General features: G+C 46.9%; 2 protein-coding genes across 9 annotated transcripts; one reads left to right on the top strand and one right to left on the bottom strand.

The window, feature by feature from the left end:
• Positions 1 to 64: 64 nt before the first annotated feature.
• Positions 65 to 6677, top strand: LOC107140201 (transmembrane protein 198-like). 7 transcript variants are annotated; one of them, XM_048807757.1, is made up of 6 exons: positions 69 to 497; positions 1624 to 1754; positions 2377 to 2958; positions 3385 to 3548; positions 3675 to 3722; positions 5521 to 6677. In XM_048807757.1, the coding sequence occupies exons 3-6, from the start codon at positions 2400 to 2402 to the stop codon at positions 5635 to 5637; spliced, it is 888 nt and encodes a 295-aa protein (XP_048663714.1). In that variant the 5' UTR covers positions 69 to 497; positions 1624 to 1754; positions 2377 to 2399; the 3' UTR covers positions 5638 to 6677. The 7 variants fall into 7 exon arrangements, with proteins under 7 accessions (XP_048663721.1, XP_048663714.1, XP_048663691.1 ...); XM_048807734.1 differs by having other exon boundaries at positions 78 to 497; positions 1496 to 1754; XM_048807738.1 differs by having other exon boundaries at positions 262 to 497; positions 1496 to 1754; positions 3388 to 3548.
• On the bottom strand, positions 6586 to 12192 carry Mmp19 (matrix metallopeptidase 19). Of its 2 annotated transcripts, none has more exons than XM_015483254.2 (9): positions 11931 to 12192; positions 11547 to 11632; positions 10338 to 10468; positions 9870 to 10085; positions 9152 to 9397; positions 8604 to 8723; positions 7708 to 7872; positions 7425 to 7552; positions 6586 to 7258 (listed from the first exon to the last, which is right to left on the bottom strand). In XM_015483254.2, exons 1-9 carry the CDS (start codon positions 12018 to 12020, stop codon positions 6818 to 6820), a joined length of 1623 nt encoding a protein of 540 aa, XP_015338740.1. In that variant the 5' UTR covers positions 12021 to 12192; the 3' UTR covers positions 6586 to 6817. The 2 variants fall into 2 exon arrangements, with proteins under 2 accessions (XP_015338740.1, XP_048663684.1); XM_048807727.1 differs by having other exon boundaries at positions 12116 to 12184.
• Between the last annotated feature and the right edge of the window lie 5114 nt (positions 12193 to 17306).

Genomic DNA, 17306 nt, shown 5'->3' with positions numbered 1-17306 from the left:
ACAATACTCCAATTCTCTGGGAAGTGGAAGAAACCAAGCTAGAGCTAGGGGGGGGTGCTGGGAGCCCACTTGGGACTTTGAGAGCTTCAAGTTGTGAAATCTTCTCCTAAGTATTCATACTTTGCCCCTACTTCTTGCTATGATCTCCAAGACCCTTTCCTGCGATCTTTGGGAGTCCTGATCCTGGATTAGAACAGTTAGCAACTCGATCTTCCCACACGCAGGGGAAAGGATTGGAGGGGCCCGCCACGTGATGTCACTCCCCCCTCACACACACACCCTGTCCCCTTCCTCCACCCCAACCCCCCCCCAGCTAGTTGCATTTAGCTCACAGGGTTTGGGCTACGACTTGCAAGAGTTTAGGAAGCAAAGAACAGTGGCCCTGGGGGTGCCTACGCCTGACACCCATCCCAACGTCTGAACCTCTGGGCTAGGATGCTGCTGGGAGTATAGGAAAGCATTTCCACCCCGCTCCTTTCCTGAGTCCTGGCAGGGTGGTGAGTAGCTAACCTTCCCTCCCCAACCTCCCCTTGTTTAGGGTCCCAGACTTATAAACGGATTGAGGAAAAGGAATTTTCCAAGCCAACTCTCAGCCTGTTAGGACCTTAATGTCCAAAAGACAGCTGAAGGAAAGTGCCTGCATCCATGCCATCCCACAATATCCCAAATGACAACTCCTCCTTGGTGATCTCCCTTCAGGATCTGTATTCAAATGCCATTGGCAGCCCTGATATCCCTGGGGGAAGGGAAGGGTGTGAAAAATGTCTTCAGTGTTCTTAGGGAGGAGCAAGGGGCTACCAGGATGTGAGATGTCTGTGGGCAAAGTGCCTGCTTATTCTATATAGGGCCATGGGATTTTAACTGTGGCTGCACATCCTTCCCCCCAACAACTCCACCTCAGCATGAAGCCAAGGCTTTAAAACCCTGACAAACTGAGGGTGACTGTCTCTGCTTAATTCCTTGTCCCAAACTCTTTTGGTATCTTTTGGGGAGATTATTTTTTCCCTCTTTCCCTGCTCCCTAGGATTGGAGCAGCTGTCCAGATACCCCACCATGACTCATTCTCTCCTCTTCCTCCACCCTTTCCCCTGTTAACCCCACCCTTCCCAATCCAGTGTGGTAGTATTGAGTCCCAGCTGCAGAGGCAAGTTTTCTTTTTAGCCGAAACAGGCTGCTTTAGCCCCCAGTCCCATTAGGGCTTTCCAAAGACTCAGGGCTTCCTAATTCTCCTACACTGACCCTGAAAAACTGGGCAGGGAGTGTGGGGCAGGGCAAAAGCTCATTATAAAATTTTCATTTAAGTTTTATTTAGTGTCCTTTTTCCAGAGGGTAGGAAAGAAACATCCTGCTCCCTTCAACACAGTCCTGTAGATTTCTTTAGTTACCCCGACAAGGCCATTCTTTCTTCTGATTGGCCATTTTTCAACAGAAAAAAAGAGGTACAGAGTCCTCAAGATCCATGGGTGCCTGAGTTCCTACCCCTGTCCCCTTGTAGGTTTCCCAACCCTTTAAGACATGCATGGATAGATGAGAGGAGCCAACACCAACCTTCCATTCTATGACCACGTTCTCTTCAATCATGGAGAAAGCCTTGCTGCCCTTAACTGTGACATCTGACCCCAGGCCCTTTAATCAACAACTCCCAGAGCCTCCAGACCCAAGATGTGTCTTGAAACCCCAGGACAATCCTGAACTAGCACCTGCCCTGGTGTGTGCCCTTTGCTGCTGCTTTGGAATCATCTACTGCTGCTTCGGTGAGGGCAGGGCCAAGGTCGGTGGGGGACAGCTGCCCAAGACTATTACCCTCAAGGATGATGCAAATTTTATTCTTTGCTTCTGGGCCACCTCACCTCCTCTATCAAGGAACACCTACCTTCAGAGAGGCTCATGCTGCCCTTGCCAGCTTGTTATCCTTCCCCCTTGCCCATGTCATCCAGCTCTGATCTCTGGTGTCTATCATTTTCTCTCCTCTTGCTTCCTACCTCAAAATTCCATTCCCAAATTATCTTCCATGCTTCAGACTTTACCAGAAACCTGAACCAGCCTGTGGGCAATTTCTTCTTATATGCCATCCCTGGAAAGACTAGACCTTCCTATTCTTTCCTCAACACATCTATTGTATCTCCTGATTCCCCCCCCACCCCCACTCCCACCCCCATCCCCACCTCCACCCCACCCCCCCACCCCCCCCACCCCGTCTACTCACAGTTCCTGAATGCTTCTCCTCCCCAAATTTATTCCTTCCCCCCCTTTCTTTGAGGTCCCCTTGGTGCTCCTGTCTTCCTCCTCTGGTTAATCATTCCTCTTACAATTCACCACAGGCATCCCTGTAGAACCTCCTTTCTGCTTCTCAGTACTTCCTGCCTCCATTCCCAGGCTACCGCTGTTTTAAGGCAGTGATGTTTCTCTCGGGCCTGCTGTCTGGAGCTCTGGTCATCTTTCTGCTGTGCCACAAGGAACAGGTGCTGGAGACACAGCTAAGCCTGGAGGTGAGCGCAGGCATCGCACTGGGCATCGGACTCCTCTGCGGCCTGGTCACCATGCTAGTTCGCAGTGTTGGGCTCTTCCTGACTGGTCTCCTATTAGGTCTGACCCTGGGTGCTGGGGCTCTGCTGAGCACTGAGCCCATCTACCAGCCCCCATCAGCCTGGGTGCCAGCCGGGGGGCTGGTGGGGCTGGCATTACTGGGAGCCCTGCTCACGCTTCGGTGGCCACGTCCATTCACAGTTCTGGGCACAGCCTTGCTGGGTGCTGCAGTGCTCGTGGCCTGTGCTGACTACTTCCTGGAGGGGCTGTCACTGGGCAGTCGGTTGGGCCAACGCCTGCAAGCACTTCCAGCCTTGTCTCCTCTCTGCTGGTATAGCTGGGTCTTACTGGGGACCTGGCCAGCCTTGGGGGCTCTTGGGGCCCTGGCCCAGTGGAAGCTCATGGCTGAGGAACATGGAGGCCACGCCAACGGTGAGTTAGTATTGCGGTATAGAAACAGCCAGCCTGTGCTTACTCATGTCCCCAGTTCTCAGACTTGAGAGGGGGAAGGGGAGAAAAACACTTGAGGGACAAGGATCGGGGAGGATATCCAAAGTAAATGGGGCAGAGCATGAAGGAAAGTTAGGGTACAAGTAGCCAAAGAAGCTCAGGGTAAAAATCAGAAGCAAAATCGGCAGGGGATGCAACAAAGACTTATTTGGGACAGGTATGAGAGGAAAGGAGAGGATCCCAGGAAAGTCCAGGAGGGAAAAATAGGAGAATTCCAACAACTGAAGGGAAGCTGAGCCTTGAGAGAACCCTAAGAAGAAGGTTAAATGGGCTTCTGTAGAGTGACTATATTTGGGGGTGGGATTCAGGGCCTAAAAACGATTAGAGTCCTTATTACTCCCTCCCAAGCAGTGGTCTTGAGCCACCAGCGAAGGCGTCTCCAACTTCTTCAGATCCATCATCAGCAAGAGGCCAAGTGGCACCGAACTCCATCTGGGGTGGGACCATGTGAGGGCAACTATCGGCGCCAGCTGCCTGCCAATACCCGGAGCCCTGCTGACAGTCTGGCTCCAGTGAGTGGGAAGAATGGGACAGCCTGGGGGGCCACTGTGGCAGAGGGCATATGGAGGTGGTCAGGGTGGGAGTAGTGTTCTGATCCAGGTTCCTCCTCTTGCCCTCTCTGCCCTCTACCCCTTCAGAGTTATCTCCAGAGTCTTCAAGAGCGCCAACTGGGACCAAGCATCCAGGTGTCAGCCCCCTATACCATCCTGAACCTGGATTCTGACTGTGGTTCCACTCTACCCCTCACCACACCCTCTGCTCCCATTCAAACCTAACCCTCTGCTGATGCTCCTGCCCCTAGTATAGGCCCACAGAACCTACACACAAACTTCCCCACCTCTTGGACTTGGGATGGGATTTGTGCTCCAGACCAGACTTGTAGGGATGTATTTCAGGGACAGACACAGAGGAATCTCATGGGGAGGGGAGACGAATGGAAGTAGAGTACCTACCTCTTGCCACAGTCCGGCTGGGCCAAATAACCGGGAGGTGACAAGCAACTTGAAGGTTGAAGCGGGAACTGCTTTATTGTGGGGAAACTCAGCGGGAACTGAGCGGGAACTCAAGGTAGCGGGCACCCAAGGTAGCGGAGCCGCTTTATTGCAAAACAGCAGAGGTATATATACCTAACTGATTACACACAGCTTGACTCCATTAGCATCATCTAGATACAGCAGTCAGCCAATAAGGAATCCCCATCATCTTAATGGCTCGGTGGCATTGCCTCACAAACCACTCCTCTTAGCAAACTGCCAGGCAACATCTTAATTTGCGGTCCCCAACAACCTCTGACCAATAATACAGGTACTTTGGTCCCTAGAGATACTGACTCCCCAATTCCCTCCAAACTAAGGAGAGCCATCACCCAAATAACCTTTTAAATACTGTTTCAGTATTTAAAAGGTTATTTGTTAAATAACAAATGTTAAAATAAGGGGCTTTGTTTTTGTAGGACCTGTAGAAAATCAGGGAGCCTCCTAAGGCATGTGATAGCTTTTTAATGGAAAGCATGACACAAAAGAGCTCCTCCTTAAGGGGTAGTTGGGTTTCTAGAAGGGTTTGCCCCCTGGCTCCCATAGATTGAGCCCCCTTCTCCTACCTCAGTGGGGAGCACCATCCCCCTTTTCTCAACCTGGGAAGATCACAGCACCTGCCTCAGCACCAGACTCTCCAAAAGCTGGCTTCTTGCTCCAAGAAGACAGCATTGTCCTCATACGAGAGTCCTGACCTTTTGCCCAAAAGAGCCTGGTCTTCAGGGCTACATGGGAGACAAGTGCCTTCCCCGCCTCTCACTGTGGATGATACTCATTTTCTCTGTAACCAGAATTTTGTACCAGCCACTAACCCTTTCTAACTCTCCCTACTCTCACTCTCCTGCCCAAGTTCATGTTCATGTTTTCAGTCTCTCAAATCCCTGTTTTCCTAGATAGCATGAAGACACAGCCCTCCCCTAGGCAGCAAGGCTATGATGGGAGGGAGGAAGAACATGGGAACATGTGAATAAAATGGCATTGAAAACTGAACCTATGATAACTGGCCTCTACTGTTGCTGCTCTTTTCTTACTCTGTTACCCCAAAATAAAGAGATAGCCATATTAAAAATTTTTCTGTTCCCTAAATATCTGACCAGGGGTACCCTTGATGGATAGACCACTGTAGGTGCTACACACCCAGATAGCTAGAGGAAGAACTACCCATCCTGATCCTCCTGCCTCAGCCTTCCAAGTAGCTAGGATTACAGGCATGTGTCACTACACCCAGTAGAGTTAGCCTTTATTAAACAGAAATGTGTAAGACACTGGTGCCAAGCACTCCATATGGAATATTGTCATTTAACACAACAACCCTACAGGATTGGGAATCTAAGATTCAATGAGGCTAATTAGCTTGCCCAAAGTCACAAACAAATTAATGTGATTCTCAATAATTCCAAAGCCCTTGTTCAGTTTACTGTCTATGCTGTTTTCTTGTACTTTATCTAAGGAGAATAGGACCCAGGTATCCAGCTTCCCCAGATGTTGCCACCTGTCAGGAAAAGACCTGACTGAGGCCTCCCTCCACCATTGTCTTCCACATAACACAGCTGGAACTGCTATCTAAGAGAAAGATAAAATGGATGGAGCTGGGGCTGAATCAGAGTTAACGGGAAGTTCCCAGGAGAGCAGAGAAGAAAGAGCAAAGAAGCAGATGAAACTTTTAGGGACCTGAGGTCCATGGTTCATGATCCTTCTGTAGTATCTGTATGGTGAAGGTGTTCCACCTCCCACTGTCTTGACAAGGTCAAAGTGAGGAGGGCAAGTATTTGGCAAGGCTGCACTTGTGGGAAACCAAACCCTTTTTTATGTAATTGGGACTTTTTATTTTATACTCAGCCTTACAGAAGGCATGAGTATACTTTAAATTCTAGATGGCCAAGAATATAACAGGTGGTTCATGACTTAAAGGCTGTTTTACTATCTCTCAGGACATTGAGAACAAAACAGAAAAATATCAACAGTCATTCTGGGAAATGTTATAGGAACTCTAGGCACCATGATTGATTATATCAACCAAGAATCCAAGTTCATATTTTTAGTCTCTCAAGCCTAAGTAGATAGTTATCATGCCTATTGCACAAAGCCCACCATATATAGCCTATTTAATTAAGGATAGGATATGGTATTCATCCAGGGGAGAAAAGGTTAGTAAAAATATATCTTCTTTCTAATAGACCCTCCTTTACTTTACATACGGATTTAAGATAAGCATAGTTAATGTTAGCGGCAGGGGGATTGACATGCAGAGCCTGTCCTTTAGTTAAAGATTAGTAAAGAACTGGTGTACTTTGACTAAGGAAAAAGGAAACTCTGAGAAAGCAGCTCAACCAGTTTTATGAGAACAAATGTAGGCATTTTTAGATGCTTTTAGAATATAAGATTGTTATTAAGGGGACTTTTAGATGGGATCTTAAGTACAGGTGTGCTTTAAACTTAAAGGTTAATGACAGGTTAGGAGACATAGAGTCTGGTTACATAGTTTGGTATCTGTTAAATAAGAGAATGTCAAATCTGGAGATTGTAAATTGATGACGCATTTTATTAATGATTCTGTATCCAAAATGATGAGAAAAAAATAAAATAAAAGGAGACAGAGAGAAAGCAGCTGACAGTTCTCTCTCTGGAGATTGTGTCTAAGAAAGGACTCCATCCCTTGCACCAACGCCACTCATCCTTCAGGACCCCCTGGACCCCTCTGAGGCAGGACCCCAGCACCTGTGTAGTTCCAGTGAGCAGACATTTGATTAGGTCTTAGGCCTCTGGAAGGGGACATTAGCAGGAAGTGAAAGGGTGGTGGAGTTTATAGCTGAGGTCGTAATATCCAAGATTGTGTCTGTGGGTGAGTGGTCAAGATTCAAGGTGGTCTCCATGGTGGAGGAAGTGGTATTCAAGGTTATGCCTGTGGCTGAAGAAGTGTTGTCCCCAGTTGAGCGGGTAGTGCCTAGAGTCTGGGGATGACAATGCATCCAGTTGTGGGCAGTATTTCTGGGATAGCCTTTCTCTACCAGAAGCTGCTGGTTGAGACGCCAGTATTTTTTCCCCTTGAAGAAATAGACTTGACCATCGCGCCAACTCATAGCTGCTGAGGGCTGGTCTGGCACTCCAGAAAACAATTCCTTGATTGGTTTGGGGTAGCGGCTGAAGTCAATTCGAGCCAGCTCGTCCCACTGCCAGTACCCGGAGCCCTGGGTGTCAAGTAGACAGGGAGAAGAGAAGGATGAGGAGAGAGCACCAGAGGTTTATCCTCCGCCCACCACAACAGCAGTAGGTCTCCCTTAAGAGCAAGTCTTTACTTTTAAGTATAAGCCCACCCCTGCTAAGAAAGGATTGCTCTTGCTTCGAACTTTATACCTTAAAGAGGAAAATCTTTTGGTTGAAAGGCCAATAGAAAGCTGCATCCAGGTTAGGTTCTACTCTATTCAGTTTCTTGGGGAAGCCAGGAGACATCTTGAAATTAATGTAGCGCCACACCTTGTCTCCTGAGAGTATATAAGGAAAGAACAAGTTACTTCTGTCGTCAGGTGATAGCTTTTGGTCCCTCTATTCCACCCTTTCAGAAATTCTCAACTCCCCCTCCCTTTATGGCTTCTTTATAATTAGTCATTAAGTAAGACACTGCAACTAGCCCCCTTACCCTTAAAGAAGTGAATCCATTGTGTTCGAGGAGAGTAGACAGCAGCATCCAGGTTCCCTGGGAGTCCCTCCCAAAGAGCAGACACTAGGAACATGGGCCCCAGTCCTGAATCTGTCACAGTCCACACATAGTTCCCCTTGAATGCATAAGTCTTCCCATGGGGCCCTGAGAACAAAAGTGTCATCAGCAAGGCAAAAGACACCGTCAAAAAGACAAAGACTTGGACTGGGGTTGTGGCTCAGTGGTAGAGTCCTCGCCTAGCATATGTGAGGCCCTGGGTTCGATCCTCAGCAACACATACAAAAATAAAATAAAACAAAGATTAAAAAAAAAAAAAGACAAAGACTTGTAGGTGTCTCAGGTAGACTGCTAATCTGCCCTCCTGCTCACAGGCAAATTCTTCAAAAATCCATTCAACTTTAATTCAAGTAAAAAAATTAAAGACAGAGAAAGAGGACCCAGTGCTCAGCCTCTCCTTTATTGTTTAGAGTATTTTATCTCTGGTCCAATCAACAAAAACAAAAGCTCTGCAGATAGCCATTCTTCCTTGGCAGTCTCATGCCCTACCCCAAAGTGGGCTCCTAATTGTCTTCAACCAGGTATAAAGCCCTCTTTAATAGACCCTCTAGTTAATTCTATCTTGCTGCATTTCCAGAAGTGTTCTAATGGCCCTTAGAGTATGGCAACCTCAATAAATACCTGCTTGGTCCCCTTTTAACTTGGCTCTGAACCCTCCCTTTTTATATACATATCTTCTTCCTTGGTCACCAATACCTGCCTGGGGTCTAACCTCCATTGCTCGTGCTGTAGTCTCATGTCATTACCATCTATCTAGGCCTCAAGATCAGTGAGCTGCCTCCATTGTCTGCCTACATCCTTGAGGGGAAGGGTCTCACCCATCATCATGGCATCCAGTTCACCACTGCAGGGGTTTGGCATGGGACCAGGTTCCGTGGGCACTGGGGGTACAGTGGGCACCTCCATATCTTCTTCCTCATCTCTTGGCCTCTTCTTACCTACAAAGTAAAATAATATTTGCTTGGGAGAGATATACAGCACCTGACCTCTCCACCTGTCCATTGTAAGTTCTGCTCAGTGGCCCCACAGAGAGGGGGAAAAAGAATACTAGGGACTTTTCCTTGGTGATGTGCAATATCCTTGCAAGAGACATTTTAGTTTTGAGAGGCACCAGAAATGGTGATGGACATTTACTAGAATATGTATTCTCTGTCTCTAAGAACAGGTGTGAGAGGAGAGAGACCTGGGTTAGACAAGCAAGAGTCAGAGAGAAACTATTCCTGAAAATGAAGAAGTCTGAAAAACTGGGCTGTAGGAAGATAAAGAAATCAAGCCATTTCCCTCCATAGAAGCCAGACCTGTCTCTTCAAATCTAGAGAGATGCTAATCCAACTGACCCTCATACTCACTAGGGAGAGAGACTGACCATAGAGAGCCTGGATCCCTGCCACATCATCAGGATGCAGCTTGAAGTAGGGCCGGTAACCAGCATAGACGGGGGCCATGAGTGCTTGGGTGTATCGGGAATGCCCAAGCCCCAGGGCATGGCCCAGTTCATGGGCTGCAATGATACGCAGGTTCACACCCCGGTAGGTCCCCTCACTCCAGAGTTCATCTTCATCAAAGTGTACACTGCCGAGCTCTGGAATATCAGCATGGGCCAGGACCTTTCCTGGATAAAGGCAAAGGAGGACAGGAAGGAAGTCAGAGCCCAGAACACAGCAGCATCCCTGCCTGCATAAATTCTAATCACTCCATTCCCTTAAAATTCCTCCAGTTTTAGTCACTATCTCTTGAACACTTCTTTCAGATTCCTGTCATTATCCAAATCTCTCAGAGATGTCCATCACAGTCCCTTTTCCTCTCCAGCCACTCTCTCTCTCTATGACCCATTTCTCTCTCAGGTGTGCCTTGATAAGGGAAATTAAGCCAGGGAAGGAGGTATAACCTTCAAAGAAAAGCCTTGGTAAGATCCTAGGTAGGTGACCAATTGTACCCTGGGGAATGTTGGAAAGGGATCAGAGAACATAAGGTACAGGCAGGCATAAGGGGCATCCTGAACATTAAGGTTCTAGAGGCACTGGCTCAAGGAGACACAGGTAATCTCAGAGTTCTGTAGATGAGAGCTGAGAACTGGTGCCTACCAGGCCCATCAAAGGTATTGGAGCAGTAAGTGCTCTGGCGGCCATGGAAGGAGAGGCGGATATCAGCCCAGCCAGCCTGCACCTCCCGGAAGGTCAGGGGGACCACATTGCTCCAATACTTGAAGGCTTGAAGCAAAGATGCCCGGGCTGTATGGGGTGGGAGGGTGGAGGGCAGGTTCAAGATGCGGAAGGTCAGGTGCTTCTTTCTCCAGCGGCCTGTTTAAGAGACCAGAAAACAGATTGGAAACGCAGATCTTTCACTAAATTAGAAACACAGATCCTTCTGCCAAGTTCAGGGAGCACCCCTGTGTAATGGACACTCACAATCCCTCTAGCATACGATAGCAAGGTAATTACCAGGTGATAATCCATTCAACATTGAGCTGATTCAGGCTGACCCAATGCCATCCACGTACCAGAGCTACACCATTTTCTCCTCTCCCTCCCTTTCCCAGGTTCATCCCTCACCCAGCAGCAGGTATTTTAGGGTCTTCAGGTTGAAGGGGTCTTCCAGACCACAACGAGGCTGCCTCATTCGAGCCCTTGTGGCATCATCCAGTTGACCTGAAATTGGCAGCTCAGTTGCTTCCTGAAAAGCTCTAGAAAGAGGGAGAGAAATGGTTCCCCAAGGCAGGTGAATCTGGAATGACTAGGAATGCCCAATGTGGTGACCAAGAGTGGCACAGAATCTCCAAAGCAGACTGGGTCGCTCTAGCTTCCAATTCTCATAACTGGGACTTTCTCTTCTGTAAAATGACAACCCTGTAATTTCATATGTCCATTTTTAATATATTTTTTTAGAAAGATAGCCTTCCTTTCTCCTGTAATTTCTTTTTTTCTTGAATTATTTTTATTTGTTCTTTTTAAATATACATGTCAGTAGAGTATATTTTGACGTATTATACATACATGGAGTATAACTTCCATTCTTGTGGTTGTACATGATGTGGAGTTACACTGGTCATGTATTCATATATGAACATAGGAAAGTTATGTTTGATTCACTCTTCTGTCTTTCCTATTCCCATTCTCCTCCCTTTCCTTCATTCATCTATTTAATCCAATGAACTTCTATTCTTCCCTCCCCCACTCCTGTACTTTTCTAACCTTCTCCTGCTGTAGGGAAGTGACCAGCCCCACTGCTTTAGAAAATTTTCTACCCCTGCTCTCCAGATTCTGCACCAGGTCCGGTCCTTTTCAGCCTTGCTGGACCTGCCGCCCAGCCCATCCTGCTTTGGGACAATTTCATCTACCTATGAACTATCATAGGATCTACAGGCTTTTCAAGGGACCTAAACACAAAGAAAAACAATTCATTAGCAAAATATAAAAGAAAATAACAAAATAGAAATAAATGCTGAATTCAAAGTCCTCAAGGGCAGTCATATCAACAACTCAATTCATAGTTTTACAGGTAAAATATTAGTATTTTGAATGTGATGTTGGGGTGAAGTTTCCAGAGGAGCACTCTGGGCCTAGGAAGATCCAATAAGTGTACTCATCTTGAATTCACACCTCATCCCATGCTCTACTGGGCTATCAATGCTAGCACCCATCTGATAGATCCTTATCATGGATTTGTATCAGGCAGAGGTGGGCCTGGAAAGAGGGAAAGAATGAGAAGAGGAAGAAGAACTTGCAATCTCAACTTAGAAATCATGTGCCTTGAACTCTCACCTCAGGGCCTCGGTTATATCTTCTGGCCTGAAGTGATGAAGTCCTTCTAGAGGTTTCTGTAAGTACCCATACTGTAACAGGTAATCCTATGGTGGGGTGGAGGAAAGCAGGGTAAAAAGAAGGTTAGACTCAGGGTAAATCTTCCAAGTGACCTAACGGGCCCATTAGGACAAGGGGAGAAATATACAGAAGGCCTAAAGGAAAGGTGCCCTAGAAAAGGGGTTCAGAAGGAATGAGAAAAAGGAACAGCGAGTGATAGGCAGGGTAGATCATGGAACAGAGGAAGGAAGGAAAAGGCAGACAGGCTGAAGGGCGGAAGGAGGCTTGGATGGGACTACGGAGTGGTAACCACTGGCCTGTGTCCCTCTTTCCCAAGGGACTCACCATAGCTGCCTCCTCCTCTGTAGGTCCCAGGGCCCGCCCTGAGACTGTCATGGGGAATAGGAAGCCCAGCCACAGCTGCTGCCAGTTCATGGTGCCACTAGACAAGAGCTCCAGAGGCTGTCGGTGCCCTCTGACCTGAGATTTCTAGAAGCCTGGAAGAGCAGGGCTAAACAAGGGGTTCTTACCTTCAGTTCTTTTCACTTGCCAGCCCTTGGTCCTCTTTATAAAACTTCAACTGAGGGGAATGGGGGATGGCAGTGGGAGGTGACTCAGCCCAGAGATATGTTGCAATTCACCATTAACCCCTGCCCTTCCAGAAAGCAGAAGCCCAAAACAGCCCCTAACACCCCCTTCCTCTTGGAGACTTTTCATACTGCCCTGGGGAGGGCCTCCTGGCAGGATGAGAAGCAAAATTTCAGGAGAGACTAGGAATAAAATCAGGCTGTCACCTCAAGTGAGACATTCCTGTGCTCCAGGGACCCTGGGTCAGCAATCCCTTGGCTTCAACCTTTCAGTCTTCCAGCTCTTTTTTGGGGGAAGGAGGGGGTTGAACTTAGGGGGCACTGGACCTCTGAGCCACATCCCCAGCCCTATTTTGTATTTTATTTCAAGACAGGGTCTCACTGAGTTGCTTAGCACCTTGCTTTTTGCTGAGACTGGTTTTGAACTTGTGATCCACCTGCCTCTGCCTCCTTAGCCGCTGCGATTACAAGCGTGCACTGTCACTCCCAGTAGGTCTTCCAGCTTTTGGATAAGAAAAATAAATAAACAGAAACAAAAAGGTAGGGAACAACTGAGATAGTTTGGGTTTCAGGTGAAGGAATCAAGGTTGAAGTCTCAGTTTCTTTGTACCCAAGAACACGTTGGGAATGTAATGGCTCTTGAACCCATGTATGTCTGCTTTATAAAAAGTCATTATTTTAAGTATTTAATGAGCCCTGAATATTGGAGTGGGATGGGATTTAGCAAGGGCACGAAGAAGGAGAGCTTACAGATAGGGTGAGGCAGAGGGGAACCTAGAACTGGAAAGGCAGTCTTTGAGCTGAGCTTTGAAGGCTAACTAAGAATCAGCTGGAGTAACAACAGGGACTGTGCCAGTCAAGTGGCAGTAAAGAGCTGAAAGGCTGCTATGCTAAGTCCAAAGAGTCAGGGCTGCTTCATTCACTACTGAATCACTAGTGTCTACTCCAGGTTAGCTATGTGCTTTAGAGAGACAGTGCCCAATAGACTTTTATTAAGTTAATAGGGGAGGAGGGGCACGTAGCTGCAACCCAGAGTTTAGAGAAGGCCTTGAATGCTATGAAAAAGAAGAAAAACTTACATTTAAGCATATCTACTATCATGTTAGATGTTTTATACGGTGTCTCATTTAATTCTCACAACTGTTCTGTAAGGGTAGGGTTATTATGACCTTTTCTTTTTTCTTTCCTTTTTTTTTTTTTCTTTTAATAGACAAGACTTTAGCCTGGTGCAGTGGTGCATGCCTGTAATCCCAGTGGCTCTGGAGGCTGAGACAGGAGGATCACGAGTTCAAAGCCAGCCTCAGCAACTGCGAAGCCCTAAGCAACTGAGTGAGATCCTGTCTCTAAATAAAATACAAAATAGGGCTGGGGATATGGCTCAGTGGTCAAATGCCCCTGAGTTCAATCTCCAGTACCAAAAAAAAAAGGACAGACAAGATCTTGCCATGTTGTTCAGCTGATCCTGAATTCTTTTTTTTTTTCCGCTACAAAACTTTATTTTTGATTAGAATAGAGTACCATCTCAAATCTCTTCTACAAAAACAAAAACAAAAAAAAAACCCAAAACAAAACAAAAGAAATCGCAACCACTTCACTCACTTCAAGACCTATATACATGTAAGTTGTTCTCTGTGGTTTTTTTTCCTTTTTTCTTTTTTGACTTTTTTTTTTTAATTTTTACTATTATTTTTTTAAAATAAACTCAGTGTTCACATTTCTATAAAGAATGAACTCAGTTTCAGGAAGCCCTGCCCTGGCAGGTGCAGGGAGCAGCGCTGTCCCTGCCTGCCTCTACGGTGACTACCCACCCTGATGCTTCAAGGTACCCGGAAAAGCGGCCGCCTGTGGAAGAGAAAGTCTAGGCCCGGCCGTGATCCTGAATTCTTAAGCTCCAGCTGTAGCTGGGACTATAAGCATGAGCCACCACTCTTGCCTTTTGGGGCGTGAGGGGTACTGGGGATTAAACCCAGCGCCTCACACATGCTGGTTAAGCATTCTACCACTGAGTTAGATTCCAAGCCCTTTTTCTTTTTAATTTTATATTGAGACAGGGTCTTGCTAAATTGCCCAGGCTGGCTTTAAACTTTCAACCCTGCTTCCTCAGTCTACCCAAGTAGCTGGAGTTACAGGGGTGTGCCACCTTACCCAGCATGGCTGTTTTTATAAGAGGAAATGAAGATCCAGAGAAGGAAATTTGAACAAGGACCTGGAGCTCCAACTGGCCTGGCCTATATTCAAATTCCTCTGCTGACCCCATAAAATCTGAGCTTTATCCAGATACCACACTGACACTTAGAGCTTTGTTCTTTAGTGAAATTTCCAATAGCACTTATGCCTCACACAACATTTGCATATTACTCAAATGCACAGTGCAATAGGCAGAGGAATAGAGGCAAGGGTGACTGAATTCATGTTCTCAGTAAAACCTCACTCCTGGCCCCTTCTCTACACTCCAGAATCAAAGTGGAGAATACTCCTGACTCATATTGCTGCCCTCAGTGATCCTTGTCTCCTGACCTACCCAGTACCCAACTGGGTAACATGGGTGACTAAGTCCCAAATGACCGGTAAAGGGCAAGGAAGGACAGAGAGTCTCTGAGCAATGAGTGACAGAGGCCATCAAGGCTGGTGCACCAAGGAAATGATGTAGTTTGGGGACTAGTTCTTGCTTGGCCCCCTGCAGGGCTCTTTCTCATCCCTTTTCTCCCTCTTTCTACCACCCACTCCATCACTCACTGTGGCCTGGGATGGCCCAAACACATCCTAGAAACTAGGGAGCCAGGACAGGGCAGAGTAAAATGCGAAAAAGTGCCAAATACTTTATTTAAATCTCTGTAACAACCCTGTGTAATGATACTATCAACTTTTTACAGAAAAAAAGGAGTGTCTCTCAAATGGGTTGCTTTAGCTCACACATCTAGGAAGCAGCCATCATGGACTCTAAAGCTGTGATCTTTGCAGAACACTTTTCAGCCTCCAGGGAATTCCCACAGACACCCAAACAAAATTCCCTAGAGCTGGTAGCTGCAGTCTGGACATATATGCAAGAACTGCATGACAAATTCTACTTCCACCATGTGTCATGACCACCCCTGCTGCCAGACCCCTCCCCCTAAAACAGGCTGACCCAGCTCATTTTCCCCTCTGAATTTGTCATCTCTCTCTGGGGGAGATGCAGGATGTGTGCAAAGGGATAGGACATGTGGCCCGGCTCTCCCCCCAAAAGAACTTGACTGGAGAGGGGAAAGTACTGGGTTCTTTTGGCTTGCTTACTCCCTTCCCACACACTGGTTTACCTCTCTGCCCACAATCATGGCAGAAGAGTTCACATAGAAATATTTGTAAGTTGAGTGTGATAGCACATGCCTGTAATCCCAGCTACTCTAGAGGCTGAGATTAGAGGATCTCAAGTTTGAGGCCAACCTGGGCAATTTAGTGAGACACTGTCTCAAAATAACAATAAAAATTTTTAAAAGGACTGGGGACGCCTGTAATCCCAGCAGCTCGGGAAGCTGAGGCAGGAGGATCACGAGTTTAAAGCCAGCATCAGCAATGGCGAGGCACTAAACAACTCAGTGAGACCCTGTCTCTAAATAAAATACAAAATAGGGCTGGGGATGTGGCTCAGTGGTCAAGTGCCCCTGAGTTAAATTCTCGGTACCAAAACAAACAAAGAAAAAAAGGCTGGGGATATTGCTCAGCTGTAGAATGCTTGCCTAGCATGTATAAGGTCCTGATTTCAATCACCAGTACTCAAGGGGGCGGGGTGGGGGGGAGTATTTTAAATTAAACCTTATGGAGGTGGGTGTGACTTTGGGAGTTGAGGCAGAGGATTGCAAGTTCAAAGCCATCCTCAGCAACTTTGCAAGGCTGGCAACTTAGTGAGACCTGTCTCAAAATAAAAAATTAAAAGGGCTTGGGATATGAGCCAGTGGTAAAGTTCTTCTGGGTTCAATCCCTAGTACCAAATAAAATAAAATAAATCATAACAGAGGTGAGTAGAGAGATTTCTGAGGGTATTTTCTAATGACCATGGGGCTATGGGTGGAGGGAGAGTCAAAGTGTGTAGAGGTTTCTGGGCTTAGGAGAAGCCAAACTCTTAACTCTCATCTACTCTCCCTCAAACAGCCACTTTTACTCTCTGGAGGCGGGCAGGGGTTGGACATTCCAATATATAAAAGGAAAGTCCAGGACCTGAAACTGAGAACTGAAGGGAAGAAAAACTTGAGTGTGAAGGCTGACCCAGACCCAGCCTTAGCATCTGGCCTATTGTCCCCTGAAAGCCCTGAGGGAGTTCAAGAGAAGAGAGAGCTTTCCCTGGCCAGTGGAAGGCTGTTACCCTGGAAACCTCTGTTTTTAAGAGTGCCCCCCCACACACACACACTCCTTTAATTAGTCATAAGTAGTCATATGGAAAGTGATGTCCAGGACTGTGCACAGCTGGAACTGGTTAGTGATCAGGAAAGTGGGAGGGTGGTGGAGATGACTCAGGGGCTGGGCTACATATTATCTTCCCATGATCCCCCAAACTTCCTCAGCATCCCACCCCACCTTGTGCACATTTCCTGGCATTCAGACTATACACTGCAGTTCACATACATACCCGCCCTAGCACTGGCTGAATCAGCTCAGTTGAGAAAACATCAGACCCAAATCCTGAAGTTCTTCGGTTTCTGCCAAAGTATAAAGGAAACCAAGATCTACTTCCCTTCTTTGATTCACACAAAAGGGTGCCATTCCACAGGACACCCCTGGAAATTGCTGGAGGCCTCTGCTGGTGGCCTCTGCAGCACAGTGCCTGTTTCATGAAGGGGAAAATTCTTGCTATTTGGAAAAAGGAGAAGAAGAGATGACAAATAAAGAGTTTCAGTGTTCTCTTGGCTTCTGGGATGACAGTAAAATGATTATAGCATAAGGGGGTTTGTCCTTCTGGGAATGGGAGTTATTTCTTTAATGAAAACCAATCTGATCTTTATTGTTATGACAAAGAAAGGTGGGATGTGGAACAGCATTTTGATCTCTTGGTCTTGTTCTGTGACCCTAAGAAACAGATTCGTATTGATGTTTGGGGACCATCATGGGCCTGGAAAATCTGTTTGCCCCGCCTCTTTTTTTTTTTTTTTTTTTTTTTTTT

Source organism: Marmota marmota, unplaced genomic scaffold, assembly GCF_001458135.2.
Source record: "Marmota marmota marmota unplaced genomic scaffold, marMar, whole genome shotgun sequence".
Lineage (NCBI taxonomy): Eukaryota > Metazoa > Chordata > Mammalia > Rodentia > Sciuridae > Marmota > Marmota marmota.
Note: the sequence above shows the minus strand (reverse complement) of the source record. Positions and strands in the feature narration are given on the sequence as shown.

Excerpts from the sequence above, each read along its gene's own strand:
- LOC107140201 (XM_048807734.1), top strand. The coding sequence starts at position 1,559 with ATGACCACGTTCTCTTCAATCATGGAGAAAGCCTTGCTGCCCTTAACT. Across the intron at positions 2,959-3,384 it reads ACATGGAGGCCACGCCAACG|CAGTGGTCTTGAGCCACCAG; the intron begins GTGAGTTAGTAT and ends CTCCCTCCCAAG. Across the intron at positions 3,723-5,520 it reads AACTGGGACCAAGCATCCAG|GAGAATAGGACCCAGGTATC; the intron begins GTGTCAGCCCCC and ends ACTTTATCTAAG.
- Mmp19 (XM_015483254.2), bottom strand. The coding sequence starts at position 12,020 with ATGAACTGGCAGCAGCTGTGGCTGGGCTTCCTATTCCCCATGACAGTC. Across the intron at positions 8,724-9,151 it reads AGGGATCCAGGCTCTCTATG|GTAAGAAGAGGCCAAGAGAT; the intron begins GTCAGTCTCTCT and ends TTTACTTTGTAG. Across the intron at positions 7,553-7,707 it reads ATGGATTCACTTCTTTAAGG|GAGACAAGGTGTGGCGCTAC; the intron begins GTAAGGGGGCTA and ends ATATACTCTCAG.